Source organism: Trifolium pratense, linkage group LG2 (genome assembly GCF_020283565.1).
Source record: "Trifolium pratense cultivar HEN17-A07 linkage group LG2, ARS_RC_1.1, whole genome shotgun sequence".
Taxonomy (NCBI): Eukaryota; Viridiplantae; Streptophyta; class Magnoliopsida; order Fabales; family Fabaceae; genus Trifolium; species Trifolium pratense.
Window position 1 is genome coordinate 10,863,818 of NC_060060.1, and position 16,613 is coordinate 10,880,430.

The 16,613-nt window shown below is 34.4% G+C and overlaps 3 protein-coding genes, 1 non-coding gene and 1 pseudogene across 4 annotated transcripts; 2 read left to right on the forward strand and 3 right to left on the reverse strand.

Annotated features, from left to right (window-relative positions):
- Positions 1-187: 187 nt before the first annotated feature.
- LOC123907009 (L-ascorbate oxidase homolog) lies at positions 188-3,618 on the forward strand. Its single transcript, XM_045957068.1, has 9 exons — positions 188-484; positions 591-748; positions 855-964; positions 1,447-1,717; positions 1,876-1,972; positions 2,077-2,425; positions 2,512-2,877; positions 2,968-3,046; positions 3,198-3,618. Exons 2-9 carry the CDS (start codon positions 599-601, stop codon positions 3,399-3,401), a joined length of 1,626 nt encoding a protein of 541 aa, XP_045813024.1. The 5' UTR covers positions 188-484; positions 591-598; the 3' UTR covers positions 3,402-3,618.
- A 340-nt stretch (positions 3,619-3,958) lies between these two features.
- LOC123907010 lies at positions 3,959-5,336 on the reverse strand (annotated as a pseudogene).
- Positions 5,337-6,077: 741 nt separating this feature from the next.
- LOC123907011 (methylesterase 3-like) lies at positions 6,078-8,253 on the reverse strand. The gene is made up of 3 exons (XM_045957069.1): positions 7,850-8,253; positions 7,215-7,349; positions 6,078-7,127 (listed from the first exon to the last, which is right to left on the reverse strand). The coding sequence occupies exons 1-3, from the start codon at positions 8,207-8,209 to the stop codon at positions 6,840-6,842; spliced, it is 783 nt and encodes a 260-aa protein (XP_045813025.1). The 5' UTR covers positions 8,210-8,253; the 3' UTR covers positions 6,078-6,839.
- A 5,073-nt stretch (positions 8,254-13,326) lies between these two features.
- Positions 13,327-16,613, forward strand: LOC123910270 (polyneuridine-aldehyde esterase-like). The gene is made up of 3 exons (XM_045961359.1): positions 13,327-14,537; positions 15,033-15,158; positions 15,579-16,613. Exons 1-3 carry the CDS (start codon positions 14,157-14,159, stop codon positions 15,861-15,863), a joined length of 792 nt encoding a protein of 263 aa, XP_045817315.1. The 5' UTR covers positions 13,327-14,156; the 3' UTR covers positions 15,864-16,613.
- TRNAS-UGA lies at positions 16,361-16,442 on the reverse strand. The gene has a single exon. It is a non-coding gene; the product is annotated as a tRNA-Ser (tRNA).

A 16,613-nucleotide genomic window follows, 5' to 3' on the forward strand; every position in this document is an offset into this window, starting at 1 on the left:
AAAAGAACTTTAACAATGATTAGTAGTATATTTTCGCTCAAATTCTTTTTTATAAGTGATAATTCATTTTTTAGATTCATTGAATAATTGGTATATTTGATCTAAATTATAGATCAAATATATTAATTATTAAATGAATCTAAAAGATCAAATGTCTCTTATAAAAAATACCGCAGAAAGTATTGACAAATTAGAACATAATCATGGGAGACAGTACTTTAGCTGGAAGCAACAGCTAACAAACCAAAACGCGTTACCTGCACCGAATATGAATGATCAATATGCAACCTTAGAAAACACAAAAAAAATCCTAAAATAATAATAATTGTTAAATGTTAACTTATATAATAATAATTCTCATTCAACCAACCCAATCATATTCTTAAGCTCATTTCATTTCTGTATTTATATATACTAAGGTTTCATAGCTAAGTCGGTGTCAGTGTTGAAGTGTGTCACTCTCTTCAAACAAAACATAGATCTGGTACTACAAATCTACTTCCTTCTATTTATAGTAACTTAACAGTGATGTTTCATTTTTATAGTTCATAGCATTCTAATAATAGTGTATGTCTATTTTCATTTTTCAGTTATAACAATGGGAAGAACAAACACTAGTTTGTTATCTCTACTATGTCTTGTTCTTGCATTTATAACTGTGTCTTTAGTGCAAGCTGAAGATGCATATAAGTTCTATACATGGACTGTGACTTATGGAACTGTTTCTCCACTTGGTACTCCTCAACAAGTGAGTAATGAAATATGAATATTGAATATGGTTTTATATTGGATCTGATATCTTTTTGTTAAAAAAATTCTGATTCTGACTTTTCTTTTGTGGTTACTTTTTGTAGGTTATTTTGATTAATGGTCAGTTTCCTGGTCCTAGACTTGATTTGATTACTAATGACAATGTGATTCTCAACCTTGTTAACAAGCTAGATGAACCATTTCTACTTACATGGTGAGTTTTGTATATATGTTTTTGTGTATAAATCAAAACCAATATTTCGAAAACCGGACCGAACTAATTGGTTTCCACTGGTTGAACTGACCATCGGCCAGTTCATCAGTTGATTTGATTTTTTGGTCGTATTGTAGTCTGGTTGAATCAGATTGAACAAGAGTTGAACCATAGTTGGTTCAACTAATTTATTTTCTAATACTTTTACTTTATTTATTTATTTGTCATCTATGTATGAAGCACGAACCCCGACACTTCAACACCGTTAATAATTTGAGAAAATGACATGATTCTGTGTAATCATAAGTGTCGGTGTCTGACACCGGACACGACTAATCTGAGGAGTGTCCGTGCTTCATATCCAATTCAACCAAACGTTCAATGGATGAACCAATTCAACTTTGATCCGGAGGTCTCACCAGTTTAATCTCCGGTCTGGTTTTCTTTGAGAACACGATTTAACAATGTTGTGATTAAACTAGGAATGGAATTAAACAAAGGAAAAATTCATGGCAAGATGGAGTTTTAGGAACCAACTGTGCTATTCCTCCAAACTCAAATTATACTTACAAGTTTCAGACCAAGGATCAGATTGGAACTTATACTTATTTTCCATCAACTAAATTGCATAAAGCTGCTGGAGGGTTTGGAGGACTCAATGTTTACCATAGATCTGTTATCCCAATCCCTTATTCAAACCCTGATGGAGACTTTACTCTACTCATTGGTGATTGGTACAAAACCAACCACAAGGTAAGTAACATAAGATATATTTTGGTTTGTCCTTACAAACATCCTATATTAAAATATCATTGATACTGCTAGGCTGTTAAGGATTTGCGAGAATTAAGACGCGCTAGTTACAGATTATAAAAAAAGCGATTTTGACATGCATTTATTTTGTCTTGTAGACATTGAGCCAATCTTTAGATTCTGGAAAATCTCTCGGCTTTCCTGATGGCCTACTTATCAATGGTCAGGTTCATTCTACCTTCACTGGTAACCAAGGTAAATTTTTGTGTTTAAAACAATACTCAAAATTCTAACAAATAAATACATTTCAACTTTGTGTAAAATTTGCTTTTACCAACAGTTTTCCGCTTCGTTTTCAGGAAAAACCTATATGTTCAGGATCTCAAATGTCGGTTTATCAACCTCAATTAACTTTAGAATTCAGGGTCATATGCTAAAACTAGTTGAGGTTGAAGGATCACATACTATCCAAAATTTATATGATTCACTTGATGTGCATGTTGGACAATCAGTTTCTGTGTTAGTAACCTTAAATCAACCTCCAAAGGACTATTACATTGTTGCCTCAACAAGATTTACTCAAACAGTTCTCAACACAATTTCAGTGTTACATTATTCAAACTCTCGTTCCTCAGCATCAGGACTCTTGCCTTCTGCTCCCCCTGCTACCGATTATGATTGGTCGATGAAGCAAGCTAGAACTTACAGGTTATTGAAAAAATCATTTCTCTTTTGTAAGTTTACTTTTATTTGTTTATAGATTTTAATCAGTTTGAAATTATTTATTCTTGCAGATGGAATCTGACAGCAAATGCTGCCAGGCCTAACCCACAAGGGTCATTCCACTATGGAACGATAATTCCGACTAAAAGAATAAATTTGGCGAATTCAGCACCATTGATCAACGGAAAGCTTCGTTATGCAGTTAATAGTGTCTCCTATATCAACCCTGATACACCTCTTAAGCTTGCTGATTACTTCAACATTCCTGGAGTCTTCAGTGATAATTCAATCCAAAACACACCCTCTAATGCTCCTGCACATTTAGCTACATCGGTGTTGCATACTTCTCTTCATGATTTTATCGAGGTTGTTTTCCAAAACAATGAAAACTCCGTGCAATCTTGGCATCTTGATGGTTATGATTTTTGGGCCGTCGGGTATGTCTACATGTTAGCTTTCTTGATTTGAGTTTTGTAGAATTTGCTTAACGGTGTTTTGATGATGCTCGTTGCTATAATTGATTGCAGTTATGGTTTCGGCAAATGGACAGATGCTAGTAGAAGTTCATATAATCTAGTGGATGCTTTGACTAGACATACTGCACAGGTAACAAAACAAGACACTTTGTTTTATTTCTTATGTCGTGTCTTGTGTCCATGTCTGTGTCTATAATTCTTTGGTCTTAAATGTATTATGTGCCGAATTTTTGTTTCTTTTCTATATGCTTAATTAACTTATGTGCTTAAAATGAATGTAGGTATATCCAAACTCATGGACAGCAATATTGGTGTCATTGGATAACCAAGGTATGTGGAACTTGAGATCAGCCATATGGGAAAGACAATATCTTGGACAGCAATTGTATCTGAGGGTGTGGAATGCACAACGCACCGCCGCAAATGAATACGATGTTCCTAATAATGCTCTGCTTTGCGGCAAAGCATTGGGACATCATGCTTAGAGTATACATTTTCAACCATTTATTGGTGGTTTTTTCTAGTCATGAGAGCTTGACTGCATTTAGTATTCTTTCTTTTTTTAATGAAGAATATATAGGATTAGATGGAGAAGTTAATTTCTCAAATGTTTGAGTCTTAAGGTAAATTTGAGAAAAATCTTGTATTGAATTTGCTTTGCCAATATATTTATTTTCATCCGTGAACCTCCTTTACCCGAAAGTTAATGCCCGCTCAAACACTAAAATTGTTGGCCATGAGGGAGAACTTCATTGGGCTGGATCGTCACATTGAGTTAAGAGCAACCACACAAATGAGTTTGACACAACATTTTTATCCAAAACATTAAGACAGTTTTATGGGTCCTCTCACTTATATGTTTGCTCAACATCAACTCTTCCATCTAATGTGAGACTTTAATTCAGACTTGATATATCTCAACATATCCCCTCATGTGTGAGACTCTTTGTACCCATGATCCAACACCAGAAATCTCTCCCGCTCCCTCATCAAAATTGAACTGGATTCTGATACGCCTGTTGGACTTAACTAACACCTGATATATCTCAGAAAAAATGGCAAAGAACCTAAACAGAGGATCTGAATCAGATAGGTTTCAACAATCTAGAGACTAATAGAAAGAGAAAATTATAGTTCAGAGGCGATATTAACGGTTTATTTATCGTTGAACTTCTTGAGTGACACTTATATTTGATATTTATTCTTCATAATATATCATCGGTAATGATTTCTAAATTCAAATCAACAAACATATTAAGTTGCTAATAATAAGTCTCAGCAATTTCTTGAAGATATGCAAAAAGCTCTTTAGGTTTAGAGAACATGGGCATATGATCAGGCATCAACAATCACATTGACATCATTCGTAGGATTTCGTTCGATCATCGATAGATGAAAATCATGCTTTAGTACATTGTCTTGTTGGCACACAATGTAAACTTTGGCAACAGTTCCATATATAGTTGTCTTTTGTGACTCTTGTTTTCTCTTGTAATAGTTCTTGATCACCAAAACTGCAAAAAGGCCTTATTAATGAGATTGCAAGGGACAAGTCCTGGTTCATATATAATTTACATCAATATCACACAACATGCCCAAAGAATTTATAAACATTTTGTCAAAGAAATAAGATTATAATAAACATCTATTTTCCAAAGAATGTATATTTTTTGTCAAGATAAGAATGTTGATTAGCCAACTTATATACCTCAGGTGGAGATAGTTGATACAACTTGGTTGCTACAAATTGTGGTCCAAATGACATGGTTCCATTTGGTTTATCTTTTGGACTATCATCAAACATAATCTTATTGTCCAAGATGGAATCCAATCTTTGATGATACTGCATTAGCAAAATTAAACCGTTATATAGTAAAAATCAAATTTTGGTCTCTGAATGTGATGAATTAAGATTTTGGGTACATAAGCATATTTAAAAAAAAAATCAAATTTTGGGTACATATGCATATAAATAACAATATTAATTAAGTACCTCATGGTCCATGAGTCATGGAGAATAGTCAAGAAACATAGATCAGGAGAATGCATGAAAGCTGTAACAAATACAGAAACTGCAATTTTCTTGGGAAAAAATTCCATAGCCATAGATATGCATATGCATGTCCCACCATAGCTATGACCCACTAGGATTACTCTTTCCTCTTGTGGCAATGATTTTAGAAATTCAATCAATGGTTCATAATAATCTGCAAGAGAATTCAGCTGATGCACTTGCTTTGGATGAATTCCAGAAGCAGCCATGTCTAGTGTTGTGACTTTGTGTCCAACAGATTTCAATAGAGTTAACATTTTGTACCAACACCATGCTCCATGACAAGCTCCATGAACCAACACAAAATGTCTTGTATTCATCTATCTTACCTATTCCCTCTTGCTATGTTATGTGAATGTTACCTTTTGCTTATACTTTTCTATGTTCCTATTTATAAACCTTTTTTTTGGGACTTTTTTAGGCGTCTATATCTATAGAATCTATAGAACGTAATATAGCAATGATAGTTCTTTGACAAGTTCACCATTTGTTTGTAAATAAGAGTGTTTGCTATTTTAAATGTTGCTATTAGTAGTAATATTTCCCTAGCTATATATCTTCTATTTAATTTATTTATTATTAACTATTTTATGGTATTCTTTTTTGCATCTAAATTAGATTCTTTTTTGCATGGCTTATCGCTCACAATTCTCTTCCAACTAACTCTGTTCGTATGTTTCGTCGCCTATTTTCGGACTCGTCTTGTACTAGGTGCAACCATTTGCATGAAACTGCTCTTCATACTCTTCGGGATTGCCCCCTCTCTTGGGTTGTTTGGAAAGCTAGTCATTTTTTCAATTCGGCTAATTTTCTTGTCGAATATGTTTGTGATTGGTTTCTCTGCAAGTGGCGTGGATTCCACCGACGGCTCTGTGTTTGAAGTTGAACGTGGACGGTAGCTCTTTTGGAAATTCGAGTCGTGCTGATTTTGGAGGTCTTATCCACAATGATATTGACGAATGGATGCATGGTTTCTCTGGATTGTGTGGTCGTACTTCAAACATTTTGGCAGAGCTTTATGGTATCCCCCAGAGGGCTTCAATTGACTTGGGTCTTAGGTTACCGTATCATTACCTTGGAATTTGATTTCAAATCAAATATTGAAGTCATCCTTGAATATGACAATAATTTTCACTCCACTTTATGTGTGTAAGTTTTCAATGGCTTTGTCATTTCGTCTATCAACCAAAAATCGCAATTTTACAGCAAAGCTTTCAAATGAACAAAACTCACAAAGCATAATGGGAAGTAGGATACATACCTCTCCAGAAAACGACAACTCTTCAAACGCGCAACGCACCGCAATAAATGAATATATTCCTAATAATGCTCTGCTTTGTAGCAAAGCATTGGGACATCATGCTTAGAGTTTTTCAACCATTTATTGGCGGTTTTTTCTAATCATGAGAGCTTGACTGCAATTAGAATTCTTTCTTTTTTGAATGAAGAATATATTGGATTAGACGGAGAAGTTAATTTCTCAAATGTTTGAGTATTTGAGGTAAATTTGAGAAAAATATTGTATTGAATTTTTTTCCTCCGAATTTAGTTATTTAGCAATTAATTTTCATTTATGCACCTCCTCTACCGGAAGTTAATGCCCTACGTACAAAACACTTCAAATTGACGGATGACCTAAACAGATGTATCAGATAAGTTTTAACAATCTAGAGATTCTTTTGTAAAAAAAAAAAAAAAAAACAATCTAGAGATTCCAAAGACTAATATAAAAAGAAAATTATAGTTCAGAGACGAAATTAAGTTTTTTCTTTTTCATTATTGAATCTCGTGAGTGACCTATTTGATATTTATTCTTCATAATCATCAGCAATATGATTTCTAAATTCAAATCAACAAACATTTTAAGTTGCTAATAATATGTCTCAGCAATTTCTTGAAGATATGCAAAAAGCTCTTTAGGTTTAGAGAACATAGGCATGTGATCAGCATCAACAATCACTTTAACATCATTAGTAGGAATACGTTCGATCATTGATAGTTGAAAATCATGCTTTAGTATATTGTCTTGTTGGCATACAATGTAAACTTTGGCAACAGTTCCATAGCTGTCTTTTGTGACTCTTGTTTCCTCTTGTAATTTTTCTTGATCACCTAAGCTACGTACAGGCCTTATTAATGACATTGCAAGGGACAAGTCCTAGTTCATATATAATATACATACATCAATATCATAATATGCTCAAAGAATATTGTATAATCATTTTGTTAAAAAATAAATAAATACCTCAGGTGGAGATAGTTGATACAACTTGGTTGCTAAGAATTGTGGTCCAAATAACATGGATCCATTTGGTTTATCTTTTGGGCTATCATCAAACATAATCTTATTGTCCAAGATGGAATCCAAACTTTGATTATACTGCAATTTGCAAAATCAAACTATAAAACAGTAATAAATAGATTATAAAAATGGTCTCTTTAAATTTCTAAATACTAAAAATTTATTTGCTTTTTTTATTAATTAATTAAACCGACAAAAAATGATCATTTTACAATTGTTTTGAAGAAATTTGATCTCAACAATATGAGATTGCGGTGCTAAACTCTTACCACTAAACTAACATTTCAAATGTAACAAATCATATGCTTATTCTTTATATCTTTATATTACTAAAAAGTTTATGCACCCAAAAGTTGATTTATTTATATTTGAGCCAATGTTCTCAAAGTTGATGATAACTATGAAATATGGGGAAAACACAAAATAATGAGACGAGAACTAATTTATCTTCGGTGTAAAAATGTCAATGACTAATTTGAGTTGTATTTTTATCATAACCAAAATGGTCTGTCAGAAATTTGTGAGAGATCAAAATGGATCTTCACTCTACCAATAATTTTGTCAAAAAAAAAAAGTACCTCTTGGAGAATAGTCAAGAAACTTAGGTCAGGAGAATGCATGAAAGCTGTAACAAATACAGCAGCTGCAATTTTCTTAGGAAAAAGTTCCATAGCCATAGTTATGCATGTCCCACCAAAGCTATGAGCCACTAGGATTACTCTCTCATCATGTGGCAATGATTTTAGAAATTCAATCAACGGCTCATAATAATCTGCAAGAGAATTTAGCTCATGCACTTGCTTTGGATTGATTCCACAAGCAGCCATGTCTAGTGTTGTGACTTTGTGTCCAACAGATTTCAATAGAGTAACAATCTTGTACCAACACCATGCTCCATGACAAGCTCCATGAACCAACACAAAATGTCTTGTATCCATCTATCTTTTCCTAGTCCCTCTTGCTCTGTTATGTGAATGTTGCCTTTTTATTTATAGGAGTACTTTTTATGTTCCTATTTATAAAAAAAATTGACAATTTTTATGCATATTGAAAAAACTTTGTAGATTAATTAATGTTTATAAGTTGTATATGTTTTCGGAGACGTTCTTAGATAGGCACAAAGCATATAGACACAACTTTAGACACATTCACATAAATTAAAAAAATTAAAAATAAAATAAAAAATTGTCACATCAATCAATATCACTTTAATAATTTTTTTTAAATTTTTAAACTTTGTTGTGTGTGCGCTAAACAAAATTTATTTGGGCTTGTGCCCATAATAGAATTTCCCATGTTTTCAGTGTTAACTTTTTATTTTTCAAGGCAAATTACTAAGCTTGATAATTTGGGGATAGATAAGATGATGTAAATTGGTTGACTTCCCAAAAAAGACATGTGTCCACTTCACAGAAAATGGAGGATGAAACATAAAATGTAAAATGACAAAATGTTTATATTATGAACCGGATAGAGTATATAAAATAAAAGTTGGTAAAAAAACCTTTCTAGAAAAAGTTGAAAAAAAATTAATATATTTAAAATCAATTTTTTTAAAACTAAATATATTTTTTATTTATTCAATAGAATGGATAAATAGCTCAAATGATTTAAACCAAGGATTAAAAAGAGTAAAAGTCTTAAGTTTAAACTCAAATAAAGGAGAAAAATTACTAACCTACAAAAAGTTAGGCTACAAAAAGTTATGTACCAAACAAAAAGTTAGGCTACAAATTTTCGGTGGAAATTGATTCTTAGTGTACCAAACCAAACAAACATCCAAACATGGTCATAAATAACATAAGGATCCGTAGCCGGCTTGCCGACCTCTATCGTCTTTTATCTTAACTTCAATATCAAGTTTCAAACAATCTTCATTCATTTTCTTCAAAGACATTTTTCTTTGATCAGATATATTACGCAATTAAGAAATGTAGTTAATGTTATATAGAAAAAAGAAATTATGAGTTAGTTTACATAATTGTCTTTTATAATTAATGGTATGTGAAAGATAAATTGAAAAAATAAAAGAAAAATATGCTTTTGTGGTATGGACTCGGTCTTGGGAGTTGACAGATCATATATTGAGATATACTAGAGTATGTGGTATGGACTCAGATTTTGACAACGCTTTGGATGGTTTTCATGGTACGATTCCAAATTTTGACTTTAGCAGCTACAAGGACACCGTCATTCTTAAAGTCCAACATGTTTTGGCGAGTGTCCTGTTTAGTAAAATTGTTAAGGACGTGGAAGTTAACTTTCAACTAACTACCAGACAGAAAGCAGTTTTTGGTCGGCTCATGCTCGGGATTTTCTTCTAGCTATCTCAATCGAGGGATTATGTCAACATATGCCCCCGGTAGAGTATCACACAATCCTCAAATATTGGTTGTTGATCGATTCCTTTATTTTTTGTTGATGAGGTATGCCTGATCTGTCGTTGCGTGTCTGGATAGATTTGGGGAGCATGCAATTCATTGTCGAGAGCTTTCAAGCTTCAAATACAGACATGACCTTGTTCGAGATGTCTTTTTTTATGTTTTTAAGCACACGAGAGTATCTATGAAGAAAGAGGCGTTTGTAAACTTCTTGATTGACCCACTAGAGGAGATATCTACATTCAGCCGATGTTCTGGTGTGTTGGGTGGGTTCACTCCCCAAGTGGGACCCACGCCAATTAAAAGAAAATAGAAAAAGAAAAGAAAGAATAAAAGGGGAGGTGTTAAAAGTCTTTGGGCTTAGTATTGTTTTAAGCCCATGTTGCCATGTGTTTTGGTCACGTGAAGAAAATAAAAGGGTTGTAACATAACACAATTGGAGAACAACAACAACAGTAGCCGCGTGAGAGGAACAGAGTTGTGCGCCGGCAAATTGTGAGAGAAGAGATTTTGGTTCTAGGTGATAAAGAGTGTGTAGCAAAGTTGCTTTGTTTGAGCTACAACTTTAGTAAGTGGTTTCTATCATCTAGCTAGTTTTTACTAGTTGTTTAAATCTCTCTCTAGGTTGTGTTAATTTACCCACTTGTGTGGAAATTGAGTTGTTGTTTGATTCCACCTTTAGGTGATGATTATTGGTGTTCCTAGTATTTACTAGAAGACTATTTGTGTACCCATTATTGATTTATAGTGGAAGATTTATCTGGCTAGGCCCGTGGTTTTTTTATTCTCTCACATTGAGAGGATTTTCCACGTAAAATTCTGGTGTCTGATATTTATTTTACCGTCGTTATTATTTTGCTCTGCTATTGGAATTTTCTGGTTGCCCATTTAATTGCACAGGTGGTTGGGAGAGTTAATTCCGCATTTTAAAGAGACTATTTAGTCTGATTTTCCCCAACAAAGTGGTATCTAGAGCTTTGGTTGATTTGTTTTGTGCAATTTAAAATGGAGAAAAATTCAGAGCCGAATATGATTAAGCTGAACTCTTCCAATTACACACTTTGGAAGACTCTCATGGAAGATTTGCTATATACAAAAGATTTGTATGATCCCATTGAGGGTGAAAGTGCTAGATCGAAGGATACTTCAGATACTGATTGGAAGAAGATGAATAGAAAAGCAGTGGCTATTATCAGGCAGTGGCTTGATTTAAGTGTGTATCCTCATGTTGAAGCTGAAACGAATGCTCATACAATGTGGAATAAATTGAAAGAATTGTATGAACGGAAGAATGTGCAGAATAAAGCATGTTTGATTCGAAAGCTGGTTAACATGGAGTATAAAGATGGTGAGTCAATGGCAGAGCATATGAGTGTGTTTCAGAACACGGTGAATCAGTTGACAGCTACTGATATTAAGCTGGATGATGAGTTGCAGGCTTTATTATTGCTCAGTTCTTTGCCTGACAACTGGGAAGTTCTTGTTGTGACACTGACAAACTCAGCTCCAAGTGGGAAGCTGGTAATGTCAACGGTTAAAGAAAGCATGCTTAATGAAGAGGCTAGAAGAAAAGAGCGTGGTTTGATTGGTTCTCCTACTCAGTCAGAAGCTCTTGTTACAGAGTCACGGGGGAGAAGCCAAAATAAAAATTTCCATAAGCATGATAAATCTGAGAGGCGCAGCAAGTCAAAAGCCAGAAAAGAATTTACCTGTTTCTATTGTAACAGGGAGGGACATATAAAGAAATATTGCAGATTGCTCAAGAGAGATCAACTAAGGGAAAGAGACGATGATAGTGAGAATGAAAGTGATAAAAACACTTCTGCAGTTGCACATGATAGTGCTACCGATGTCTACATTATTTGTGATGATGATGATTCCATAAATCTTGCCAGTCATGATTCAACTTGGATTATTGATTCGGGTGCCTCATACCATGTTACTCCTAGGCGCGATTTCTTCTCATCTTATACCATTGGTGACTTTGGTACGGTAAAAATGGGAAATGAGGGAGTTTGTAAAATTGTTGGTATGGGAGATGTTTGGGTTGAAACTAGTATTGGTTGCAAGCTTCAGTTGAAGAATGTTAGACATGTTCCAGATATCCGTCTAAACGTGATTTCAGTCAAAGCCTTAGATATTGAGGGCTATCACACTTACTTTGGTGGTGATGGAATATGTAAGATCACCAAAGGTTCTTTAGTGGTAGCAAAGGAGCAAAGTCCCACGAGTCTTTACAGGATGCCTGTAAAGTTGTGCAAGGAGGAGGTGAACGCAGTTGAAGATGTATCGACTGATTTGTGGCATACACGCCTTGGTCATCTGAGTCAGAAAGGACTCAGCATTCTTGCGAAGAAAAATTTTCTTCAGGTAAAAGGTACACCTTTAAAAACTTGCACTCATTGTTTTTCTGGTAAACAACATAGAGTTTCCTTTCGTAGTTCTGGTCCTCATAGGAGACAGAATATTTTAGATTTAATTCACACTGATGTTTGCATGATGGATAGTAAATCTCTTGGTGGTGCTTTATATTTTGTTACTTTTATTGATGACCACTCTAGAAAAGTGTGGGCTTTTGTTTTGAAATCTAAAGACCAGGTACTAGGTACTTTTAAGCAATTCCATGCAAGTGTTGAAAGAGAAACAGGAAGGAAACTGAAGTGTATTCGAGCAGACAATGGTGGTGAATACAGAGGTCCATTTGAAGAGTATTGCAAAGAGCATGGTATCAAGCTTGAGAAGACAGTTCCAAAGACTCCTCAACACAACGGAGTTGCAGAGAGAATGAATCGTACCATTAATGAAAGGGTTAGGTGTATGCTCTCTCATGCAAAGTTGTCGAAAGCCTTTTGGGGTGAAGCAATGAAGACTGCAGTGGATTTGATCAACCTTTCTCCTTCTATTCCACTTGATGGTGATGTTCCAAATAGAGTTTGGACAGGGAAAGGTGTCTCTTATGGTTATTTGAGAGTGTTTGGCTGCAGAGCTTTTGTTCACATTCCAAGAGATGAAAGATCCAAGCTTGATAAGAAATCGAAGCAGTGTTTGTTCATGGGTTATGGCAATGAACAGTTTGGCTATAGATTGTGGGACCCTGTTGATAAGAAAATTGTTAGAAGCCGAGATGTGAAATTCCTCGAAGACCAGACCATTGAAGACTTTGAGAAAGCTGAGAAACATAAATCTGATGCTAGAAGTTACATTGATGTTGTGCCTAAACCTCCCAGTGGAACTCTTGTTGATGGGGGAGATGTACAGGTAGATGATGAGAATGTAACTGATGATCACACACATGATCATGATGAGCCAGTTGAAGAGGAGCCTCCTGAGCCATCGGTTGAACCTGAGTTGAGAAGGTCAAGTAGAGAGCGTCAAGTTTCTCAAAGATATCCTCCACAAGATTATGTAACAGTCACTGATAGTGGAGAGACAGATTACTACCAAGAGATTATAACAGATGTTGATAAAGAAAAGTGGTTTGAAGCCATGCAAGAAGAGAGAAGTTCCTTGCATGAGAAAAATACATTTAAGTTGGTGAAATTGCCTAAGGGCAAAAGAGCACCAAAGAAGGCTACCAAGGTAGAACGATCCCTCCCCACTTGAGTCGTGAGGGGGAGATTTGTTGGGTGGGTTCACTCCCCAAGTGGGACCCACGCCAATTAAAAGAAAATAGAAAAAGAAAAGAAAGAATAAAAGGGGAGGTGTTAAAAGTCTTTGGGCTTAGTATTGTTTTAAGCCCATGTTGCCATGTGTTTTGGTCACGTGAAGAAAATAAAAGGGTTGTAACATAACACAATTGGAGAACAACAACAACAGTAGCCGCGTGAGAGGAACAGAGTTGTGCGCCGGCAAATTGTGAGAGAAGAGATTTTGGTTCTAGGTGATAAAGAGTGTGTAGCAAAGTTGCTTTGTTTGAGCTACAACTTTAGTAAGTGGTTTCTATCATCTAGCTAGTTTTTACTAGTTGTTTAAATCTCTCTCTAGGTTGTGTTAATTTACCCACTTGTGTGGAAATTGAGTTGTTGTTTGATTCCACCTTTAGGTGATGATTATTGGTGTTCCTAGTATTTACTAGAAGACTATTTGTGTACCCATTATTGATTTATAGTGGAAGATTTATCTGGCTAGGCCCGTGGTTTTTTTATTCTCTCACATTGAGAGGATTTTCCACGTAAAATTCTGGTGTCTGATATTTATTTTACCGTCGTTATTATTTTGCTCTGCTATTGGAATTTTCTGGTTGCCCATTTAATTGCACAGGTGGTTGGGAGAGTTAATTCCGCATTTTAAAGAGACTATTTAGTCTGATTTTCCCCAACATGGTGTATGGGTGGAGGTAGGATGCATGTGTGCACGACAATGGATAAGGATGGGTTAAACATGTTTTTCCCCACACGCAACAATTATTATCTGTCTGAAAAAGAAAGAGTGCTACCAAATTTAAACCTAATAATGTGCCTTATAAACAACAAAGACATAGCAAATTAAGTGAAGCAAAAGCATAATGTTGGAAGAAAATATGGACAAAAAACAAAAGCATTTTGTTCTGGTACATGGTTTTGGCATGGGTGCCTGGAGTTGGTACAAGCTTAAGCCACTGTTGGAATCTGCTGGTCACAAGGTCACAACACTTGACCTTACAGCTTGTGGCATCAACACACACAAAATTGAAAATGTTGATACTTTTGCTGACTATGCTAAGCCTTTGTTAGAGTTCTTAGCCTCACTTGCTCCAAATGAAAAAGTAGTTCTTGTGGGACATAGCTTTGGTGGAATGAGTGTAGCTCTTGCAATGGAAAAATTTCCTGAAAAATTAGTAGTTGGAGTTTTTATAGCTGCTTTTACTCCTGATACCCACCACAAACCATCATATGTCCTAGAACAGGTGATAATTTATTATTATTTATTTTGTCCAAACTAGTTAATGATAATAAATAATAATATATTGATCAAATTTATAATGTAGAATTTTAATCTGAAAAATTAAAATAGTTGGTCGAATTGGAGCAATGTTCCGATTGGATGTTCATCGTTCCAACATATTCAAGTTAGTAAGAAAGCAAAAAATGAAATTCTATGTGAAAATAACCATGAACGTCGGCTTATGAAGAGCGTGAAAATGTTAAGAGTTTCATATTAAATAGATAAAAGTATTCAATGTAATACTTAGGTCATACGACCCTTCCAGCTGACTAATATTTTAAGTTAGAATCATCTTATATGCTTAAGTCACAGCATAATTCTAATTATTGACTCATCAATTGTAAAATTGTGATAAGATAAGGAAATTTTCTTCCCAATAATAAATATATTTAATTCCATTTCATTGATCTTATAATGTGCATTTTGAACTTACCTTATTTTTGTGTGTTATGGATAGTATATTGAGAGATACCCAATTACGGGATGGATGGACTCTAAGCTCTCATTCCATGGAAACAAAACATTGGTGCTTCTGGGAACCAACTTCTTGTCCACAAAGTTCTTTCAACTCTCTTCCACAGAGGTATTTACTATTGCATCTAATCTTGTAGCTTCTTCCCCAACAATCTTAATTAGTTGGTCACAAGCAAACGTTAGTTGTACTACTAGAAAATGTTAAAACAACTACGTTTTTTTTTTCTCGTAAATTTAACCTGTCATTAAATGTTAGAAACGTTAAAATATTTTTACCACTTTTATTTTCTCCGTCTTTAAATTTTGTTACTAATTGTCCACACGAGTTTAGCACAGTTGATAAGAGACATCGCATATTATATGTAAGGGTAAGAGTTCGATCCACCCAAACACCCCATTTATCCACTAATGGTGGAATTTCTAGCCACTAGGCTACCTAACGAAAAAAAATTTGTCATTAATTCATTTGTTATTTCCTGATAACTAAGCTATGCATCATGTACAAATTTGTTTGGTTGGAATTTTGTAGGACTTGGAATTGGTGAAGAGTTTAAGAAGGACAGGATCACTCTTTGTTGAAGATTTGCATGAAGCTGAAAATTTCTCCAAAGAGGGATATGAATCAGTTCCACGTGCTTATATTGTTTCCAATGATGACTTGGTAATTCCTTTGGAGTATCAAGAATGGATGATCCAAAATGCTGGGATTGATGAGGTCAAAGTGATCAATGGAGCAGATCATATGGCTATGCTTTCCAAACCTCAAGAACTTTGTTCGTCTCTTCTTGAGATTGCTGATAAATACTATGCTTAAATGAAATGTAATTGGGATTTCGCTGTTTTTTCTTTTTCTAATAATCCGTCCCAAATTATAAGGAAAAAAAACTCAATTTTTTTGTCCCAAATTATTATGATTTGGTAATAAGTGTGTTTTTTGTTTTTTCCTTATAATTTGGGACGTAGGAAGTATATATAATTTGGGACGGATGGAGTAATGAATATTAGTCATTGATTTGAGATCAAATAATTTAGATTATATAGTCAAATTATATACTAAAATGATCTCAGTCCTCGATTTAAATCGGACGGCTGAGAATTGTAACTTCGTTACGACACAAAATATAATTTTCATTTAATTTGATTAAACTAATAGATGAAAATATTGTTGATTTTTTTATATGATGAGAAAATTTTGCCCCAAAACTTGAATAAATATCAAGGTTTTTAATGTGGATCAGTTTGGTCGCAATTGTGACTCAAATTGGTTAATAATTTATTGGATAAAACAAATTTTAAAAAAATAAAAAGAAACGTCAACAGCAGGGTTCGAACCTGCGCGGGCGAAGCCCAACAGATTTCAAGTCTGTCTCCTTAACCACTCGGACATATTGACTGTTGTGGTTATGTTTAAGATAAGTAATATGTATTGGTTTCGTGATATTCATTGTAATTGACTATTTTCATCTTATTAATTGTTCTCTAAATTTTTGTGATTTTTTTAGGCTTAATTGTAATGGTCGTTGGATTCACTTTTCTTCATTGGTTCCTCAATTTATTATGATTG

What these genes read in the sequence shown, in the direction of transcription:
- LOC123907009 (XM_045957068.1), top strand. Translation starts at nt 599, where the DNA reads ATGGGAAGAACAAACACTAGTTTGTTATCTCTACTATGTCTTGTTCTT. An exon ending in CACTTGGTACTCCTCAACAA is followed by an intron (nt 749 to 854) that starts GTGAGTAATGAA and finishes TACTTTTTGTAG; the next exon opens with GTTATTTTGATTAATGGTCA. An exon ending in TGACTAGACATACTGCACAG is followed by an intron (nt 3,047 to 3,197) that starts GTAACAAAACAA and finishes AAATGAATGTAG; the next exon opens with GTATATCCAAACTCATGGAC.
- LOC123907011 (XM_045957069.1), bottom strand. Translation starts at nt 8,209, where the DNA reads ATGGATACAAGACATTTTGTGTTGGTTCATGGAGCTTGTCATGGAGCA. An exon ending in TCTTGACTATTCTCCAAGAG is followed by an intron (nt 7,350 to 7,849) that starts GTACTTTTTTTT and finishes TGCAAATTGCAG; the next exon opens with TATAATCAAAGTTTGGATTC. An exon ending in ATCAACTATCTCCACCTGAG is followed by an intron (nt 7,128 to 7,214) that starts GTATTTATTTAT and finishes TATATGAACTAG; the next exon opens with GACTTGTCCCTTGCAATGTC.
- LOC123910270 (XM_045961359.1), top strand. Translation starts at nt 14,157, where the DNA reads ATGTTGGAAGAAAATATGGACAAAAAACAAAAGCATTTTGTTCTGGTA. An exon ending in CATCATATGTCCTAGAACAG is followed by an intron (nt 14,538 to 15,032) that starts GTGATAATTTAT and finishes TGTTATGGATAG; the next exon opens with TATATTGAGAGATACCCAAT. An exon ending in TTCAACTCTCTTCCACAGAG is followed by an intron (nt 15,159 to 15,578) that starts GTATTTACTATT and finishes GGAATTTTGTAG; the next exon opens with GACTTGGAATTGGTGAAGAG.